The sequence below is a fragment of the Myxocyprinus asiaticus genome, chromosome 21, assembly GCF_019703515.2.
Source record: "Myxocyprinus asiaticus isolate MX2 ecotype Aquarium Trade chromosome 21, UBuf_Myxa_2, whole genome shotgun sequence".
NCBI lineage: Eukaryota > Metazoa > Chordata > Actinopteri > Cypriniformes > Catostomidae > Myxocyprinus > Myxocyprinus asiaticus.
Genome location: NC_059364.1, coordinates 38,133,104 through 38,146,752, shown reverse-complemented (window position 1 = coordinate 38,146,752; position 13,649 = coordinate 38,133,104). Strand labels below are relative to the sequence as shown.

The 13,649-nt window shown below is 37.3% G+C and overlaps 1 protein-coding gene across 1 annotated transcript in view; it reads left to right on the top strand.

Moving 5' to 3' along the window:
• The window catches only part of prkn (parkin RBR E3 ubiquitin protein ligase), a 134,572-nt gene that overhangs the window by 35,611 nt on the left and 85,312 nt on the right, over positions 1 to 13,649 (top strand). Inside the window, 2 exon segments of the mRNA XM_051648078.1 lie at positions 3,057 to 3,174; positions 12,488 to 12,572. Coding sequence (XP_051504038.1) covers positions 3,057 to 3,174; positions 12,488 to 12,572 — 203 coding nt within the window.

Genomic DNA, 13,649 nt, shown 5'->3' with positions numbered 1-13,649 from the left:
AATTTCAACAAAACATCATCAATGTCACCCAGTTAGGTAATGTTATCTTGGAGACAAGTTTAAATCAGCAAAATTTGATAATCAGTACATCAACAACATGTATAATTCACAGAAATCCAAATGTTTTAAAACAAGGGCCCTATGAAATCTGTTTGATGTTTACAAAATTCTGATGTTAAAAAAAATTACATTTTTTCCCCAAATTCCGTGTTTTCCATTTTATTTATTTTTTCTGAATTCCATGTTTTAGATTTTAATTCAATTTATCATCAAAAAGCTGTCTTTTGAAATGAAAAGTGTTGCACAACAGAGCATCACAATATAAATGAAAACACTGATGAAAGAACCAGATTGCTGGTGAGATATTGCTTAAATATAATTGTTATTGATATATTATTATCATTATTATTATTATTATTATTATTATTGCATTGAAAATGTAATTTGCTGTACAGTAGTAATGTATTTCTGTCGTAATTTCTTCAATTTCACGCATCCATTTAAATCAAGCTTTTATTTTATTTTTTATTTTAAGTAAAGACCTTTCAGATTCGTTGTGTAGGTGACGGTAGTTTCTCACTTCCATATAAGCAGTTTGCTACATCACCAGGTGTGATTATTAAACCACTAAAGGCTGTGATTTAATTATAAAATACTGTATATACAGTAGTCTGCATATGCTGCATGTTTCACAGTGAATGAGCACAATGTTATCTTTCATCTACTATACACACAGAGCATGCGTGATGCTCATGATGCAGTGTTTTCAGCATAACAACGGCTTTACATGTTAATTTAAAAGCAAGTAGAACATGCAGACTATATGTATTTATTTAAATAAGTCACAGCCTTTTGTGGTTTAATGATCACACTAGGAAAAAATCATGATTTTAATTTTATTAATTGTGCATCCATAAATTATTTTTATCTCAAATACTTTATGTAAAATTCAGTGATATTCTGCGTTTTACAGTTAAGTTATAGTTCTCCGCAGTTCCGCCCTTGTTTCCCACATCGCAGAAATCATAGGGCTCTAAAAAATGAATTCACAAGATCAACAAATATAAGACTTAGTGACAACGCATTACTGGCCTGATAGGGCAAGTGACAGTTCCATCAACTGACCCGAAACTTTCTTACACTGGCCCCGAGCCAGTGGGCCATCCTTATTGTTGTATTAACTTCACAGTAATGCAAGGGCACACGTTTAGTATGTTTAACCGGACCATGCGTTGGCGAAGCGCTCGCATCTGCGTTCGTATTCTTGCATAAAGTATGTTTCTGGCCTAATACCTCACTAAGGTGGGACTTTTTTCTGTTAGCGCAAGTACTGTTAATACATTTCACCGTGCACGTGCACAGCTGCATTACACCAAATTATGAGCATCCTTCAAATACTCATTCGAAGGTAACCGCCTGTCAGACAGCACTCAGGTACTGAATCAAGACAGTACCCATGCTAGCGGTACTGTAGAAGGACTGGTATCATTATCGTTAAATGTGGCCTTTTTGTTTTACCTTTTTTTTTATTAACATATTTTTGAAATGTCAGTTCTTTTGACATCCCTACTGACAATCTAGAATTCCTATGTATATCCTTTTGTTTGCATTAGTTTCTGCACTGTGGAGGCTTTTGTGACCTCCTTTTCATCAGTAATATGCTGCTCTCATAGAGAGTGTTTGAATATTTTTGTAAGCGCACAGGTTGCTGTAGTGGATGCTGTCATTTGCCACAATGGCGGCAATTTTACAAGCTGTCCTCTGCCCGCCCTTCCCTTTTCAACCTCACTCTGGCTAGAGTCCCGCTCGGCTACTTACTCCAATCACACCATCTCTTTTATCCAGCCCTGCTCCCTGTAAAAGCATTAGCATAATAGAGTAATCCAGCAGAAATCATAAATAATAGGGTGCCTGTCTTATAAAACCCACTCCGCTCGATTTATTGTCAGCCGTGTCAAGGTATCTTGTACCTCCTTGCTGCCCCATGCTTTTAGCTCTAATGAGAACACTCCTTTTAAGGTGTGTGTGAGTGTGTGTGTGTGTGTGTGTGCGCGCGCATGAGTGATTTAAACTGGGGTGGGAAAGATGTGTAGGACAAGTCCTTTCTAAACTAAATCATAAGCCAGGAAGATGTCTAGATCTTTTTTAGCGAACTGGATTGTGAGCTTGGTTTGTGGCGGTTTGTGAAAGCACTGATGCACCTTGTTTTTATCCTCTACTCATTGCTCTAACCAACCCGCTTATTGCTGCTTGAAACACTCCACAGCTGTAAACTCAGGAGAACGAGAACCGAGGGAGACAAAAGGAAAGCAACTGAAGGTCACGGTTATCAGGGTCTGATGCTCCTGCTAAAATTGATCAATTTACTTTCAATTTACATGGGCTTCACCCATGCATTCATTCCTAAACTAAGAGAATGTTTTGAATATGTTTGTCAATGTGAAACAGTGTTTGTTTCAGCCCATTTTACTTCTGAAAATTATGGTAGTAATCAACATATTTAGAGTGAAATGGGATATTCAACAAGAAAAATCGTGGATGGAATTTGATTTTCTCCATTGGAAAATTTATTTAATTTTGAAAGTAGGCATTACATGCTTGGATGGGTTGGAGAAAAATGGATCAATAAAAAAAGAAACTGATTTTGAACATCAGTCGAAAAAGAAAGTTGTTTTAGAGGCAGAGCAAGTTATTACATTTAAACAAAAGATTACAAAGACAAGCATTAAAAAAAAAAAAAAAAACAAATAGTGGCACAAAATGGAATGACAAAAATAATGACCAAACTGGTTTCTCAAACAATACTATTGTTTACCATTGTTTGGACAAACAGATAGTACCGCCACTATTTCACACCATAGGTTGAAACCAAAGTCAGTACGTCAAACAACTCAACAAACTTTTTGTTACTGTTTTGAATGTGTCACAGAAGTCAATATACTTATAGGCTTACCTATAATTTTCTTATAATCTCTGCACACTTAGGTGGAATAGGAGTATTTTAACATTGGAACTTTCTCTATATGCATTATTTGACATTTATGTTGTTCTTACAGAATCCAAAGCCAACAGCAGATTCTACGTGTTCTGTAAGACAGTCTGTAAGGCCATCTAACCTGGAAAACTTTGTGTTCACTGCAATGACTGCAAACAAGGAAACCTCACACTCAGCAGCTTATGTACAAGTACAGATATCTTTCTATAATGAGTACATCTGTTTGCTCTAATACCATTTTTTTAGTACAGGTCACTCACTGTGGACAACATGTAGACTAGGGCTGGGCAGTATGATGGCCTTTAAGTGCAAGGTGGGTGTAAAAGTGTCACAAGTGTACATTTATCTGCTTTTTTGAAACACCTTCAAACGTGGCTCATCCCATCAGAATTTAAAGTCAGAACCATCCATTTTATAATGTTAGTTTTACTCTTTTGAGTCTTCTGTTTTTGTAGAGTTATTTGTAAAGAATTTAATACAACAGATTATCCAAAAGTAGAGTGCTGTCTTGGTTCTGGAATTATTTTTCCTGTCATTTTTTTCCATTGGGCCTTATATAAAAGAATCTCAACAAACCAACTTTTATTTGAAGTGTATTTGAAAATCAGCCAATAAGACAGAGGTCTGTGTACTTAAGGTCTTTAATGCAGAATTTAACTACAAACCCATAAAGCATTGCAAATGATGTAATCGAATTAAAAACGATGTGAAAATATTAAACTATTGTTTTAAAGTTGTTTATTATGAGTATTGAAACAATATATTTTAATTATATTGCAAAGTCTTCAGATGTACTGTATGTTTGTATAATAATGCAAAAATCTGCAAATATAATAATGAAAATACGTAGTTTGAGAGTGTAGGGACACCGACTCAACTATGCAATTCACAATGTGCCATGGAAGTGGATAGTTCCTGTAGAGCTCGATTTCTGCCATTCTCTGATTGGTGGACTTTACCCCTCAGGATCATGGGTAGTGTAATTCTTCACCAGGAATTCTGCTTTCATACATACATAATTAAAATAAATAAATGAAGTTGAAATAATGCAGACCGATAGCTTCAACAGAACCATAAACCACCAATTAATAACTATACAATAACTAAATTGTGATATACAGTGGCAAGAAAAAGTATGTGAACCCTTTGGAAATTACCTGCATTTATGTATAAATTTGTCTTAAAATCTGGTTTGATCTTCATTTAAGTTACAATGATAAACACACACAAGCTGTTTGAATTAATAATGCACAAATTAATGTATCGCTCTTGTACATATTGAATATATCATTCAAACATTCATAGTGTAGGCTGGAAAATGCATGTGAAACCCCAGGCTAATAACGTCAACAAAAGCTAATTTGATTCAGGAGTTGGCAAACCTGGCATCCAATTAATGAAACGAGATTGAAGTTGTGGGTTAGAGTTACTTCGACTAATAAAAAGCACTAAAAAAATGTGAGTTTCATATTCACAATAAGCATCTGCTGACGTGGACCATGCCTCGCAAAAAAAAAAAAAAAAACAGATCTCAGAAGACCTGCAATCAAGAATTGTTGCTTTGCATAAAGTTGCATACATGGTGATGATTTAATACTGTGGCTACTCTCCCTAGAAGTGGCCGTCCAGCCAAGATGGGCACACCGCAGAATGCTCAATGAGGTAAAAAAGAACCCTAGAGTGACAGCTAAAGACTTGAAGGAATCATTGGAACTGGTCAGCATCTCTGTTTATGAGTCTACTATATGGAAAACATTAACAGGCATGGTGACCATGGCAGGACACCATGAAGGAAGCCGCTGCTTTCCAACAAAAACATTGCTGCATGCCTGAAGTTTGCCAGTTACCACCCTGGCACTCCACAATGCTACTGGGAAAATGTTTTGTGGACTGATGAAACTAAGGTTCGTTTGGGAAGAACACGCAGCACTACATATGGCTTAAGAAGGGCACCGCATACCAATATGAAAACATCATCCCAACGGTGAAGTATGGTGGATAAAGCATTATGATTTGGGGCTGCTTGGCTGCTTTGGGGCTTGGACTGTTTGACATCATCGAAGGAAAAATTAATTCCCAAGTTTATTTAAGGTATCCTACAGGATAATGTCAGGGTGGCTGTGCACCAGCTGAAACTTAGTAGAAGTTGGGTGATGCTGCATGACAATGACATTAAACATCGAAGTAAATCCACTACAGAAAAAAAAATAAAATCCACTTTTTTGGAGTGGCTCAGACAGAGCCCAGACCTTAACCCAATAGAGATGCTGTGGAATGACCTCAAAATAGCCGTTCACACCAGACATGCAAAGAATATTGCTGAGCTAAAGCAGTTCTGTAAGGAAGAAAGGTCCAAAATTCCTTCTGAACATTGTGCAGGTCTAATCCACAGCCACCAGAAATGCTTTGAGGTTATTGACCCTAATGTAGACACTTACCCTAATGCAACCTCACATTCCGGCCACAGAAAAACACTGTAGCTGTCCCTATACCTGCAGTTTCTTAGTGCACATTCATAAGCACTCTGAGACAAACATTGCATACAAAATATTTGCCCCAAGTCTCATAACTAACTAACAGTGACACCCCTTAGCCTTCTGTATGAATAGAGAACAGCACAAACCCACGTCTCACTGCCCCCACATAGGCTGTCATACACCCCATCCCTGCACTGTTCCGCCCCTGGCCAGTTTTATCTTTCAGTCCATATGGACTTTCTGTCCTAGTGCGTGGGCAACATTCCCACCTCTCCACATTCTGCCGCTGTTTGGGAAGGCTGACTGACATGTCGCTAAGCTGCACCTGCCTTTTCTTTTAATTCGCAGTGGACGTCAGCACTCAGAAGCTGTTTGTCCACTGTCTCTGTGCCAGTGCCACCCCATTCCTATGCCAATCTTGAGATGCATCTGGCTCGTCACATCCTCAGGCCCCAGAACGGGTTCCAGCTCTTCACATCTAACTCTCCAGAAAACTTTCTCTAAATATGTTGATGAAGTTTACGCACTGTAAAAGCACTTAGTTCGGGACTTTGGAGATTTTAGACTTAGCAGCACTTTCCGTCAAAAACATTAATCAGCAACTTCAAAAGCTACATCACTGAATCGCTGTAGGGGAAAAACCTACTTATTTTCATTGCTTTTACAATTGTTTTTTTTTTTTTTTTTTTTTTGGCATAGAAATTAACCTTGGGATACTATTGTCCAGAACACAATAATGCCAAATATAAATATCTCAATGTGCCCTAAGGCTTTAATTAGAACTTTTAATTATAATGTTCAGCTTGTTCCAATTATAATTAAATCCCCCTCAAAGTCAAAAGATATGAAATTGTAGACAACATTTCAGAATTAATATTTGAAATACTATGTTGTATACAAGGGCCTAAGAATGTAATGAGACTGTAATTAGAGTTTTGCGGGGGACTCTTTATAAAACTCATCAGCCTCTTTTCACAAGTATTAGGGACAGTTTAGACCGATTGCATTCTTGAGTTTAAAAAAAGCTAGACGCAGTGCAACAAATGGAATAGAATGCAAGTGTTTGAGACACGTTTTTAAAAGGTGAATTTCTTTCAACCCCTTCTCAAGAAAAGACTGCAGGTGACTTCACACTACACACTATACATACACAGTATGATAAGCCATACATCATTCAAAGTTGATGTTCCACCATTACAGAATACATGCTGTAAAATATAATTTGTAACATATTCCGTTAGATTACTCAAGGTCAGTAACGTAATCAAAATACTTTGGATTGCTTCTTCAGCACTGGTTGATTTTTTCACTTGCTTTGACTATAAAAAAGTCTGCCAGTAGAGTAAGACAAAATACACATGTTAAAAATACATTCTCTGAAAAACCTAAATATCTTATGCAGTGTTGCTTCTAAAACAAGATAAATCAAAGTGATATTCTGGGATATTTTTACAGAAAAACAATGCAAAAATTATCATCAAAATTATCATTGTTCACATCAGTCTCCCCAAACTCTCTTGACGTATTTTTTATCTTGATGGAGGAGAATCAACATCGCAGTCCCACAAAGTCTTAATTACATTATTGTTTAACAAACAGAGCTAAGTCTCCAAGCCAGCTGTCAGGATTCTACTTCCTGTATCCTGCAGAGATACATCTGGTACACACAGACTTTGATGGCCTAATATCAAAGGTCTTAATAGATTAATATATATATATATACACTGATCAGCCACAACATTAAAACCACCTGCCTAATATTGTGTAGGTCCCCCTCGTGCCGCCAAAGCAGCCCCAACCCGCATCTCAGAATAGCATTCTGAGATGATATTCTTCTCACAATTGTACAGAGCAGTTATCTGAGTTACCGTAGACTTTGTCAGTTCAAACCAGTCTGGCCATTCTCTGTTGACCTCTCTCATCAACAAGGCATTTCTGTCCAAAGAACTGCCACTCACTGGATGTTTTTTGTTTGTTTTTGGCACCATTCTGAGTAAATTCTAAAGACTGTTGTGTGTGAACATCCCAGGAGATCAGCAGTTACAGAAATACTCAAACCAGTCCGTCTGGCACCAACAATCATCCATGCAATTATCTAAAGTGCAATGCATAAAATCATGCAGATACGTGTCAGGAGCTTCAGTTATTGTTCACATCAATCATCAATCAGAATAGCATTTTAGCTTAGCATAAAGCTAAATGTTCACATGATCAAATGTTCACAATGTTCTAATGTTCTGTTTCTTCTGCTCCAAACTTGATTCAAACTTACTTCTCTGTCTGCTTGTATGAATGTAACACATCTTAAAGTGTTTCACTGCTGTTCAAAAGCTCTTTGGATCGCATCATTTATATGTATAAATGTTTTCCTACTGAATAGACTAAACATAAAATGAAACAAATGACAATAAAATGCAAAGTAATCTCTTCAGTAATCAAAATACTTTTAGAATGTAACTGTATTCTGATTACAAACTATTTAAATTGTAACTGTGCAGTTATAGTTACTAATATTTTGTATTTTAAATACGAAATACCATCACAATGTACTGTGTACAATGTACTGTACATAATAAGTACATTGTATCACATAATAAGTACAAAATAAACATCTTTGAAATAAAATTATTATCTCCTAAATATTGGACAGATGAATGTAGTCATTTCTTATTTTAATTTAATTTAATGTATTTATTTTATTTATTTTTCTCCCCAATTTGGCATGCCCAATTACCAATGTGCTCTTGGTCTTCATGGTGGCATAGTGACTTGCTTCAATCCGGGTGGCAGAGGACGAATCTCAGTTGCCTCAGCGTCTGAGACCGTCAATCCGCGCATCTTATCACATGGCTTATTGAGCGCGTTACCGCGGAGGCTTCACGCTATTCTCCGCGGCGTCCACGCACAACTCACCACATGCCCCACCGAGAGCGAGAACCACATTATAGCGACCATGAGGAGGTTACCCCAACGTGACTCTACCCACTCTAGCAACCAGGCCAATTGGTTGCTTAGGAAGCCTGGCTAGAGTCACTCAGCACGTCCTGGATTCAAACTTGCAACTCCAGGTGTGGTAGTCGAATGTAGCATTTCTAAAAGTTAGGGGACATCTCTCTCATACAGAAAGTCTGCTTATCATTTGAATAAGTTATTGTTTGTATTAAAGACTGTTTATAATTTGATAGTGAATAGTGCACTTGTTACAAGTAATAAATATGTCTCTCACCACACGGAAAATTTTAACAGGTAGATATTTTCACCATTGAGCATGTTTACATGCACAGAAATATGCTGATAACTACTTTACCAATGTTTGAAATCATCGGGTTATTCTCTGCTTTGCACACATCATTTAAGCACATTGGATAAACTGGTATGAATGCCGACAAAGGTGTTTACATGCAACGCAAAACTGGGGTAATGGGAAAAAAATGTATGTGTGTCGACCAGTAAACTGTTTATGACTTACCCCGACAAAGTAAAATAATGTTAAGTGTGTAGGATTGAAAATTAACAAAGAAATTAATTTTTATGTTACAACCCCTATTCCTTTGTGAAAACAGTCATGTTGCATTCCAGTGAGAACTGATAGTGACCTGTCAGCCTACTGGCTGAGGTGTTTGTGTACTGGGACTCTGCAAATGGTCACAACTTGAATACAATGGGGGTTAAAGGTGGTCTGCTGATTGGTTCGTTTAAATGTATCAGGTCTGTTTGTGGTCACATGGCCAAGGACATGATAAAACAGAATTGTAACTTATGCTCTGGGCTCTTTTTGCCTCTTCCTCTCATTCTTCTCTCTGGGCTCTGCTCTTGGGTGACCATCAGACCTAGACACTAGCTCTCAATCGTATATCTCTCTCTACCCTCTCTCACTCTTTCTAACCTCCATTCTCTTTCACTAAGGTAGTATGCATACTGATTTCATATACATATTTCATATATCCAATTTGTAACTATTATATCTAAATTGTAACCATCTACTGTAACATTGTAAGGCTAAGCTGTTATTAAACTTTTCCTTTTAATCCATGTCTAGCTTCTCTCACTGTGTAAACTATATACTTTTAAGTGCTACATATTGCATTACAATAAGGTCATAGTATGGTTCTAAACATTGCTCTCCCACATTATTAGCTATTCTAACTGCACTTATTTCTGTCATTGGTATAAGTAGCAGAAGGTGTATTTGACAAGAAATGCACAGTTTTATTCCATCTCGTTGTTAACATTTCTTCAGTCACCTCTGCAATTCTACAGCTTGAACCACTGTAGTAAGCGTTTACCACCTTACAAGCATTTATATGACCTTATACGTTGTTGGCTTATTATGCATAATCAGTGTAAGAGTGTGTATGTAACATGCTTGGTGATTAGTTATCCTATGAGCAAAGACCTGTGATATTACTGCGATTACTACCAAAATCTCTTTTCTCTGGATGCATGCCATGTTTGTTGTGTGTGTCTCTGCTGTGTTTTCATTGACTTAAAATGTCTATAATTGAGTACGGGGAACACGAGCGCAGTCGACCAACCAGACGCTTTGATTAGGTCTGTGTGTACCAGATGTATCTCTGCAGGATACAGGAAGTAGAATCCTGACAGCTGGCTTGGAGACTTAGCACTGTTTGTTAAACAATAATGTAATTAAGACTTTGTGGGACTGCGATGTTGATTCTCCTCCATCAAGATAAAAAATACGTCAAGAGAGTTTGGGGAGACTGATGTGAACAATACTGGAGGTGTGTTGGTGAATAATTTATAGCCGTTTTCCTCATTAATCATTTACATTCACAGTGCCGCGTACACGTGCGTTTGTTTTGAGCCGACTCGTCTGGGGTCTGTGTGACCTTTCCTTGCTGTGTCTAAGCTGGTGTCTTCGTGTAATCTCCAGGCTCCTCCACGACGGCACGTCGGTTTCATCCCTCTGCCTTCTCTCTCGCCCCCTCCTGCTCCCCCTGTGGGCGAGTAATGATTGTCTTAACCTTTTCTCTTGCTTATTAAGGACCCTGTCAGAATGTTTAAATGCTTATGTTAATCAGGCCCGGTCGGTGTCAGGCGGAGGGAGGACGTTGTCCCAAAACAATTATGAATGGAGACAGTGTCTTCATCTGGCAGAAGGACAAGGAAGAGAGTGCGATGGAGGGAAGGTGGCAGGTAGAGAATGAGAACCGGATGATGGTAGTGGGTTTTAATGAAATGGTTCACTTAAAAATTATAAGTCTGTCATTAATTACTCACTATCTTGTCGTAGCAAACCGGCATGCTGTTATTTTCCCAGTGGAACACAATAGAAGAATTTCTGAAGAATCTTTATGAAACTCCAAATTGTCTGAAACCATATCATAACTTTGTGTGAGGAATAGACTGAACTAATTTAGAATTGATGAAACAAACTAATATTTCACCCTAGTGTTTGATTATTCAGGAACAACTGTTTTAAATGTCTTAAACTTTGAATTATACCCTCCTTATTTGAGTGGAATGGTTCACCAGTGACAAATGTGTGCGACACTTACTGTAAGTAAATTACAGACGCGAGTTTGAATTTGGGGGTTCTTATCTAATATAAATGTTATATATTTATACAAAACAACAGTAAAGATGGAAATGCTACCTTTAAAATGTTTGGTTGTTAGTAATAAATAATAGTACTTCAAGTTGCTTCACTCTTTATTGCATATTTAACTCACTTAACATACAAACCATTAACTGCATTAGATTAAAGATACAAACGGGTATTTTCTTTGAACTGCCTGTTTATATGTGTGTCTGATGTTATTTAATGTCTGACCACTGGGATGTATGTTGGGTGACGGGAGGGGGTGCATATATTGATAAAAGTTGATTCTGTGTTTTCATGTGTTGTTTGTGTTAATTTAACTTTGGAATCAATAAAAATTGTTAATGACAAAAAAATTATGGAACGTTATGATGTGATATAAAGAAGAAAAGAAGAAAAAGAAATTAAGATTCTAAACAATTTCTTGGTTGCTAATTGTGGCAGTGGGGGCATGGTCAAGCATCCGTCCGGAGAGAGAGAAAGTGGTAAGGGCACTTGCACCTGAGCTAAATTATGTTTAACACCTGTCTCTAATTCCAGTGAGCATGGGGAGAGCGGCATATAAGCAGCCACGCCATGAGCAGAGGAGAGAGAGAGAGTCTGGCACAAGCAAGGCCACAGTGCTCCAGAAGCTGTTGCGTTTAATCTGTTGTGTTTATGAAGCTGATGTGTCTAACTAACTACGTGCCTGTGAAGCTGATGTGTTTAAGTGACTACGTGCCTGTGAAGCTGATGAGTTTGTGAAGGTGTAAAGAATTGAAGTAGTCGATTAAACGTCTTACCTGAGCCTGGAAAACCCGCTTCCCTGTGTTCTCCTTCCCTTCTGCTGTGAAGTTGTGTTACACTAATCAAACGTAAGGAAATTGTTATGCTGACCATGTATAAAGCCTTATTATACAGTCAGTAAACAGGTCAAATTTCCATGCTTCCGTTAAAGTGCACATGATGTTCTTTGAAACATTCTCAGAAAAAAAATAAAAAATAAAAACCTGCTGCAAACGCATGACTTGAGAACACTTAAAATATAGCACATGAGTCATATGCACTACTTTAATGGGGCTTTTTGGTCCTTTTAGGAGCTTGACAGTCATATCACTAAGGGGGAAAAATCCTTTGTTTCACAGGAAAATTACAGCATATGGGTTTGAAATTACATACATGAGGGTGAATAAATCTTGACAGACTTTTCATATTTGGGTGAACTATTCTTTGGAGATCATAAGCGTTTGTTTGGGTAATCAAGTGTAGGAGCTAGCATTGCATTTCAAGGTCTTGGGCTTTTGACCAGTTTCTCTTTGAGTCTGTCCTTCTGTCTTTTGACCATACTCAGTTTCTCATTTCTTTGCTGCCCTTTACTTGACTTCCAATTACCATAGTTCTCTTCATCTTCCTGTGACTGATATATTATACCTGCTGTTTACCATGCCTCTGATGTTCTGTGGTGTGTCTGCAGGGACCGTGCTGCTGCGATGACGTCCTTCTGCCTAACAGGATTCATGGAATATGTCAGTCACAAGAATGTGATGGCAGAATGGCAGTGAGACAGCAACAATTTTATCATATTATTATTATTAATTTGCCACTTTATAGGCATATGGGATCAGGGCATGATTTAGGACAGATTCAAACCTGCATCTCCAATGTAAGCACCAAGGTGTCTGAAGCACATGCACTCACCACTAGTCCACGACTCATATTATTCAACAGGCCTTAGTCATGGTAGACACCTACTTCAATTTGATGCAAATGAAAACAAAGCTGTGAGGGACCAACGTACCTTCCATTGGGTGGTAATGTCAGGTCAGAGACTTTTGTCCACTGGATTTTATTTTTTTTTTTTTTTTTTTTTTAAATACATATTTTCAATGTTTGAAAACTGGCTGAATGATTGATACCAATGTCACAGGCTCTTTTTGATTCACATCTAAAGGTCCATACCCACACTTTATACATCAGCATTGCACAATTACATAGTAAGTCTGGAAACCCTTTACAATAAGGTTGTATTGTTAACATTTACCTAAATTAATACATTCTGTAGAAAGACATTGCTCATTGTTATTTCATGATACCTTACGCACTGACTAATATTAACTAATTTAACCTTATTGTACCTAAGTGTTACTGACCTTAAGTCTATAACTTACGTTATAAGTCTGTAAAAGAACAATAAGCCATGCAAGGCTGTGCATTTTACATAGTTTACACCTTAAGTGTAGTAGAATGACTGTAACATTTGCCCTCTCATGGTTTATTGTTTCTTAAAAAAATGGCGGCAATAGCAATATGATTAAAAGCACTAATCTTCAGAAAATAGTCAAATGTATTAATCCAAATATGAGAAAAAATATAATTAGTTAATACAATGAATAACCTAGTTTATTAGCCTAAGTGTAGACCATTTACGGTTAATGTACTAACTTGGTGCTTCAATCTTGTGGTCACAGGTGTGTGTTTATTGGCTTTATTAAACGACTTTGAATGCAGCTTTTCCAATCAGAATTAAGAGTCTGAACTATCTGTTTTATAAATCCACATTTTCTATAGAGACACACTATATTTCCTGTGTATTTCATCCATCAGTTCAGTAAATTTACTGTACTGCTTGGCAGAC